The following is an 8,904-nucleotide window of genomic DNA, read 5'->3' as shown; positions in this document are numbered from 1 at the left end:
TCTCTACTATATTTGATCCTGTTTTACACACACATATTGTAATATATTCTCTGTGTATGGATTTAATTTAAATGCTGTTCCCTAATATAATACTTCTTTTGTAATAACTCATATATCCTAGCAGAGTATTCAGGAAATCATCATTTAGTTGAATCTGTGTTGTGAGGTAAATGTTTAGGCTTCTTTTTTTCCTGCAAGAGGTATAGGAACATACCTCCAGAATGACATAAATATCTCTAGAATAATATAAAGGAGAGGTATAAGGCTGATTTCAGTGTTTTCTCATTTATTATATAAAAGAAAAAATTAATGCAGTTGATTTATACACATTTAAATTCCATAAAACAAATCCATAGAAATTAGGATACTCTATGCATGCACTCTGCATTTTCTCTGTTAAATGTTTTTCTTCACAAAAATAACAACACATTTTTTTCTTTAAAGCCACAAAAGCAGAGGGAGAACAAAACATGCAGCACTGTACACATTTGCATAGTATATTTTACCCAGCATGCCTTGTAGAATGCTACACATTTACCTATATAAGAAAAATAAAAGGGGGTAAATTTTTAAAATAAATAACTGAAATTTAAAGAAAGAAAAAACATTATTTAACAAAGGCAATATATTTTTTTTCCACTTAGTAGCTGGAGATATAGCAATAGCTTGGGATATCAACAGCTCTCAGAATAGTAGGGAAAATCTTTTTACATCAATTTGCCATGTTTATTTTTAGTGTTAATAAACGTATGTTTTTCCCTCCCGCCACCCAGTCAAAAAAACAACTAATGGCTTTAACTCATGTTTCAAAATAGTATTCAGTACAAAACAAATTGAAGAATCCCTAAATACTTTTTTGTTGTTGTTGGGACATTTGTATTTATTGTTCTGACTTTAGGCTGTGAAAAATAGAAAACATTTCAAGTATGTCCAAAATTCAGAGGAGCCCTATGAGCTCACTTGCCATACTTTTTGTAGTTGTTACTGAAGGAGCAGAAATAATAACAGTAAATATAATATGAATCTTATCACAAAATAACATTTAATAAGTTTATGCAAGGGAATAAAATAAAAGAAATTACATCCACAGGTTGCAAAGCTATGAAATAAATTGCTGGAAAAGTATCAAGCAGCAAGTTAAAAAGATGGTAGATGAAATAAATCTGATAAAACTTAGAATTAAATCTATATATTTTTAAAAAATACGACTGCCAGATTTAACAGTGGATTTTGTTAAGTTTGTGCTATAACAAATGTGCTTCTTTCTCCTCAATCTATTTTCATATTATTGGCAAAATATATATCTTTTATAATTTTGTACTGTACAATATATGTTTTGCTACATTATTTATTTTTCTACTGCTAATGCAGATTAGAAGTAACAACATAGATTTATTTTGGCAATAAAATGCTTTCATTTTAATAACGTCCCAGAAAATATCGTAAGGCATATGAAAAATAGTATGCAACAATATAGCATTAATGATCCTGTATCTTTAATACATCCCTTATGCATACGGAATTCACACTGACTTCAGTTAAAAGTGTGTGAAAATGGCATGCAAGTAGGGCAAGAGTGGCCCTTACATAAATATAGACATAGCCATTTGTTGAGAAATCTGAGTGTTCAAAACATAACTAAGAACACTTACAAAATTGAAAAGCTAGAGGCCAGCCACTTTGGGTTCTCACATAGCTCTCATTTTAACTCCTAATTTTCAAAGAGAATGTATTAGCGTACACCCCAGACCACTCTAAATTCATTGGTAACATTTTCTACCATGTTTCAGCAAACGCTTTACATACGTCACAAGAAACAGAGGAAAATTTTTATATGTAACCGTGACTCTCCAACAGTCTTGTTATTCACTCTTATTTATATGCTTTTCACGGTAAATGGGAGTTACAGCCCTTGTTCAAGATTATCTGATGAGATATTTTATAATCGTCTTTTTTGTCCCTCAATTACAGGAAGCATTTGGGATTAAACGATCCACAAGTAGATAAAGATAGTTGCCAAAAGAAGATGTATTTCATTGGAGAAAGTTCATTTTAATAAAAGAAGAAATCTTTAAAAAGTGATTTTTGAATGCTGTAGCTCTCTGCCCATTTGAGCCAGTTTTACTATTTTGACTAACTTGACTGCTTAAGTCAACAACAAAAAAGTTATCCTTATTGTCTGCAGACAGCTATCTTATTGACTGGTTTGCTCATAATTATCATTTAAAAGAGGAGGCCTGCTCTTTGTCCTATAGACACAATTTGAGTAAGTAACTCAGTAACAAAGTATTAACAGTATTTAAAAGTATGAGGAACTAAAACAAATTTTATTACATAATTTGCTCTGTTTTCATTCATGTAGTCATCCAAAGATGAGTTTCATATAATTAAAAAGAAAACAACAGGCAACATTGTCATGAAACACAAAGGCAGAAATATAAAAGAAATGAGGGGTACATTCCCATTTATTTAAAACATTTATATGGAATTTGCTCCAATGACATGGGAGTCCAAGATAATGCATACCCTCACCTAGTAAATGGCTGTCCACGGGAGACATTAAGGATCAAAATTTGAATTTTCAAACCAGCTGCACTTAAATATCAAGTCTCTGGATCTATCCTTGCAGGCTTAGAGCTAGATATTATAACAAATTTCACACAAAGGCAATTCCCTTACAGATTATTTTATTCCCTCTGATGACTGATTTCTTAAATTAACTTTGTGTGCTGGTAAAATGTGAACCAATTCAAAGAAAACTTCACTAACATGGAAGAAATGAAGGGTGACAAGAGTATTTTGGATACAGTTTAAAATTTAAAGGGAAAGTATATTTTAAGAATTTATGCATTTAGTTTTGCAGCTGGGTTAGCAGTAAGAGTAATAAATTTGATCACTACTTATTGAAAAGTGTTTTTCTCCTTAAAGACAGATTGTCTTCTCTAGAGAAGAGGTAGTATAAATATTAATATATAGGGCAATTTCTATAGTGGCATTACATCATTTTTATTTTTTAGCAAATACCAAAATAAAATTGTATAACTGAAAAAACACACTAGCATGCAAATTAAAGTTGCCTAGAAACATTCTTAACTGACATCCTGGGTCTCAACAACATTTTGTGATATGTTCATTCAGAGTTTAAATTTGCAAACCACCTTTTGGCATAATTTCTTTCTCTCCCTCCCTTTCACTGACCTAGCTTCCTAGTATGAATTTTAAGGCCCCCACACAAAAGACAAGTTCAAGTATGCAGGTATGAAAAGAGGTTAACATTCCAAAAATACGTTTTGCAAACAACGACAATAATAATTAAAGTAATTAACAAATTACTCAAAGGGAACAAATAATTTTCTTAGAATTTGTTTTATATTTAAAAAGTTCATTTCATTAAGGACTAAGTGCAATGACATATTGTCACATAATTAAGACTCTCTTATTAGGAAAGACTATCAGTCTAAATTGTTAATTTCAATTTTCTTTCCAATAGAACTGTATAAAGATAAGAGAGAATAATCAGTCATTTATAAACATTTCCAAGTGTTGCCTTAAATATTGGTGTAAACAAGATAACATTGTTGATTATAATATTGGAGTCACATTGCCTTGAGAATTAACATCAGGATTGACAAATTGCATTCCCTTTTTTCCAGAACTACATTTCCACATTGTCACACGTGTCTACAATGTTACATGTTCGCAGACTGAAATTACAGAATATGTAATTTACATATTCTGATATATATACTGAAGTTACAGAATATGTGATTTATACTACAAGTTAAAACAGACTTAAAACATTGTAAGACTTGTTTCTCCTGCTTATCATTTGCTATTTTGAAATGAAGTCAGTTAAAAACAAAGTATTTGAGGAATATGTATTTTTCAAAGGTGCTTGATATGCTTGGCAAAAATAAAACTTTCATTTAGTATATATGTGTATTTAAGTATCATTTACACAGTAAACTCTAACACTTAAAAAAAAGGAAATGCATATTTCTTTTTCATTTGGAGAAGATAAACTTGTTAATTACAAAAGGAATGAAAAGAATATGCCAAATCAAAGTAAAAATTTAAATATATCCATCAAGAAAATATACTTTATACCCCTTCCAAGATTGTTAGCTTTTGAATAAGAATGCAAAGCAAAACAGGTACAGACACTTGATGGTAAACGACAGATTGGTTCTGTGCACAGATATTGAACGGACCTCTCTTTATTAGCATATGACATGGGAGACTTAGAAACAAGGCTTTGAGAGGTTTTTAAAAACAAGTGATTTTCAAAAGTTGAAAGAATATGGTAATCTTGCTGACTAGGAAATATATGTAAATGCTGTTGCAGCTACCTGCCATAAAATGTAAATATCTTAAAGTAGTTAAATGACCAGATTGCTAATGCTACTACAGAAAAAGCTGAACAGCTGTCTAGTCTAAATTTATCACCTTGATGCACTCTTTGCAATTAAATACTTGAATGCGCACAAACAAGAAACCAGTAAAGCATATAGAAAAATGTTTTGGCTAATGTTCTCTTTCTCATGCAAATATGTGCTGTACATGTAATAAATATATTTTCATTTGCTGGAAAATGCTCTTCTTTGTTCTAACAAAGTATTCAGTAATGGCAGGTTATATGTTTATTCAAGTGCCTAATGAATACAGCTCTTTGAAATGTCTTAACTGAAAGTTCTGTAAGCTTCATTAGATGACAAAAGAACTCACAAGCCAATATCACATGTTAACTTTTAGAATTTACCGAGCCCATATTTTCAGTTGTATCAAATATGTGAAATAACTTACATAATTATAGGCATCCCCATCATCAGCTAAACAGGTTCATAATGGAGTATGCACAGTGAACAGGAGGAGGAGAGGGAATATGGGAGGTCACCATGGGCGTCAAGAGATGTATAACTGATCAAGAAATTTGAACTTGTTTTCATGGCGAGGAAGATTATTTAACTGGTGCATGCTTTGAAAGCCTAAATATTGAAAGGCTTGGGAAGAAAATAAGGTAATAGAAATCAATTATCATTGTTTTCAAAATACAGTCTTCGTGACATGTACCAGTACAAAGGGATTTTTATGCCTGGTCCTTTGGGGGCTTTAGAAAAATGCATGCATTGTGGATTTTTAGAAACAAGAGAATTTTCTGAAAGATATTTGTATAATATATAAAAGGGTCAATTTTCAGTAATTCCTTGGATCATAGTGAATCTAAGGCTTCCTTGATAATATAAGACAGAAGGTCACCAATTTCGTAATTACAGCCACTGGAAAAAACTGTGAAGATTTCACAGGTGAAGAGGAGTGTTCATTAGAAATAAGGCAGCTCAATCTCCAAATTCTTTATAATTCTCGTCAGTAAAAATGCTATAATTTTAGTGAACAGATATACTCTGAATCTGTGAGTTTGCTTTATATTGCAAGCCTTTAAGTTCATCATTTTTGTTTTCACATTTTTCATTTCATTATTTTGTATAAACACAGCTCTCAATATCAAAATTGAATGTTTCCGTGTAAAACAAGTCCTTAGCATGATTATAAAGAATTTGGGGAAGGGCTAGAACATTCACATATTCAAAGACGGAGACTGAATGAAGCAATGGAAAGATATGCAACTGTGCTGGCAGGAAACATGGGCCCCATGTTTGTGGTAAGTTGGACAGATGAATTCCCATCTGGAGATGTTTAGCTTCGCACTCAGGAGGCTCTGTGCCCATCCTTACTGTCTGACTTCGGATTCCTGGATGTTGTTGTGTATGTAGTTATGCTCAGATTGAGTAAAGGGGAAACAACTCCTCTTTTTCCATTTCCTGTGACCAGCTATGATTGGGCTTCTTTATATTATTCTCTCTCACTGCTAAAGAAATTTTGAGGGGGTTTGTTTGTTTGTTTGTTTGTTTGTTTTTTGCCAACTTCAGACAAGCTAACAGTAGTGACTAAACACAAAGCAAAACACTTTGAATACAACAGCTGTGCCAGGAAAGAAACAAAAATATTAAAATCTGAGGAGAGTGAATAATTTCTGCATTAATTGGAGACTTTTTTTTTTTTTTGGCATCATCAATACTTTTGGTGAGTTTGAAAGCCATTCTGGCAACGTTAACATATATTAAAATGTTTATACATTCCGACTTTAAATGTAAATTTAGCTTCCACCAAATAAAACCATACCTGGTTTTGGCTTCTTTTGGTATTTTGATTTTCTCATTAATTAGGTTTTTGGGTTTTTTTTTTTTCAGATTTTTAAATTGACTACAACATGCTCAAGTAGACTTTCTAGTCGATTCACCCAAATTCCAACAGGAATTGGTTTATAAATTGGTTCCAACTGGAACTGGTCATTTGGAATTTCCAGCATGGGAAATTATTTTATATGTGCCTTGATAAGTACCCTAAATTACAAATCGATGTGTCTAAATCTAATGAAGAAAACAAAAGGTACTGTTATGTAAATGCCGCGCTTAAAAATATCTATATGACTGGGCATCTAATAACCATCTCGACTTAAGGGCATAATGTTTTTTTGTTGGTTTTTTTTTTTTTGCCCCTTACCTAGCATCAAATGACAGCAGCCCACAAGCACAGGAAACACTGTGCTGTACTTGCCAAGTTAAGATGATTGGTTTATCCTAGCAGTGCTATGGCAAATTGTCAACAGATGAATTTTTTGTTTGCTTCTGCAGACTCAAAGCCTATGTCGGGAGTCATGGCTATATCCCCCAGGCGATCCTCGGTTCCTATGGGGTTTGTAAGTGTCCTGGTATGAGTCAGGGTAATCTTCTTCCACAAGAGGGTAATGATCTCGGCTATGCTGGGAACTGGAAGACAAGCGGTTCCTACTCTTCCGAGCCCTTTCATTGTGATAATTTTCATCAGAGGTCATTAGACTTCGTCTTTCAATTGGAGAGTTCTCTGTGGAGTGGTTGCTGTGCCTCATACGCTGACTCTATAAATATCAGATAGTTCAATGGTTAAATCATGTCAGCCTCATTCATCTAGAACATTTAAATATACGTACAACAGTAGGATATGTACAATAAAACGCTAACTATCAGACTTAATAAAACATTTTGATGCACAAATGGTCTGCTCAAAAGATCTGGTCTATTCCATTCAGGACACAACGTTGCAAAGATACTAAAATGCTGATAGTTTATGAATTTAATTACATAATGCTAGGTGATTAGGCTGCCTATTAAAAATAGAGAATTGAAAGTTAATTGCTGAATGGAACTTAATATATCTAGGAATACCTAATAACTCCACTTCTACTGTAAAACTGAGGATTATTTTACTCTTGGGAAATAAGTTAAAGTTCAGAATAGCATCTGCTATTTTATTTCTCTCTTTAACTGGTAAAATCTTTCTCCTCCTAAAGTCACACACTTCACCTTTATCTAGCTGAATGTCCCTTATGCCCTATAAAATATTTTCATGAAATTATGATTTGTGCTGCCCATAAAATAATGTGTTTGTTTCTTCATCACACATAAACATTAAGGCTCTCAGCAGTATTCTTTCCAAAGGAGTGTATAATAATTATGGAGCTGGCTAATTGATATTTGCAATTCTTGCTTCCTCAACTGAAATGTCCTGCAAAAATTATCTTCAGATATCAACTAAATTCCTCTAATACCATTTATTGAAATTAATATCTTCAGATACTTATTTGATGGCTCAGAAAATGTTATTCAACATTTTTCTTTAAATCATGGGAAAACACGTATCATAGCTGTGGCTCTCTACTTAGGTAGGTCACCTCCATTAAGAAACAGGATCCCGATGAAACCAAGGACCAAGATACATTTCCTCTAAAGGGACACTCACCTTCACCCAGTGGGAAAATCATTCAATAATTAGAGCCTGTGTCTTTCATCCCAGCCAGGAGGCTAACAATTAAATACTCATGGTCACTAAGAGAAATAGGCTCCAGGATAAAGGGCACCACATTAACTCAAGTGAAATTGGGAGAACCACTCTAGGTGGATGCCTTAGAGGTGATGAGTCCAGAGTGTTATATTCATAAATAAAGTGCATTTCGCTTCTACCTGCATTATAGAAGCATATTGCTTCATGCATCCATTTCTCTCCCATAGTATACAATTTGGAGCCAACCCAAACTAGTCAGTGGATATGCCACACTTGGATTAGCACACAGGCAGCGAAACCAGGCAAGAAACAGTCCTGGTGCATACATACATATGTGTATTACCCTAGCACATTTCCCATGTTCATTTCCAGCCTCAAAAGCTGCTCCTTTATAGGGCAGTTTTTTGCTTATAAAGATGAAATTTTGTAGGAGAGTAATACAGTTATAACACAGTATTTCAGAGAGTGCCCTTCCTCTCAGGCTTAACTTTACATGATCTATAATTACGATTATCATTATAACTCTTTAATATAAAACTAGTCATGATACAAGAGGGCTCAATTGACTAGATGTACCTCAGCCACCTGTGGGTTGGGCTCCATTCCAGCAGACTCTTGATAAATGGTAAATAATTATTGATGTCAAAAGGCAAAATTCACTTTGTATCATAATGCCTCTGGCTCCTGACATCTAGCCCTGAGTGCAACACTAGAATAGCAGAAGAGAAAACCTCCGGTCCTTGAACTTGTCCCCAGCTTTCCTAAAGGAGACCTACCATAGCTGCTGACCAACATGGGTCCCCACACTCCCCCCACCCCAAGAAAACGCAGGGATCTGTCACTGTTTCCAAACAGAGTGACTCTACTTGTGTGCACATTCTGTGTTGAGGAAGCTAAGGGACAGGCCCTATGGGGCAGGATTAGTTAAGGGCAGTCAAAAGGTCAATATGTCCCCAAATAACTTACTTAGCTTGCCATGGTGCCTTACGTTGCCACCAGTGTATAATATTTAAGAAGGGACCTGGA

The 8,904-nt window shown here is 33.8% G+C and overlaps 1 protein-coding gene across 1 annotated transcript in view; it reads right to left on the bottom strand.

Moving 5' to 3' along the window:
• Positions 1-344: 344 nt before the first annotated feature.
• Positions 345-8,904, bottom strand: part of CACNB4 (calcium voltage-gated channel auxiliary subunit beta 4) — a 254,356-nt gene continuing 245,796 nt past the window's right edge. Inside the window, exon 14 of the mRNA XM_047869342.1 lies at positions 345-6,955. Coding sequence (XP_047725298.1) covers positions 6,695-6,955 — 261 coding nt within the window. The 3' untranslated portion in view covers positions 345-6,694. The remainder of the gene's footprint in view (positions 6,956-8,904) is intronic.

Source organism: Prionailurus viverrinus, chromosome C1, assembly GCF_022837055.1.
Source record: "Prionailurus viverrinus isolate Anna chromosome C1, UM_Priviv_1.0, whole genome shotgun sequence".
Taxonomy (NCBI): Eukaryota; Metazoa; Chordata; class Mammalia; order Carnivora; family Felidae; genus Prionailurus; species Prionailurus viverrinus.
This window is presented reverse-complemented; position numbering and strand designations above follow the sequence as displayed.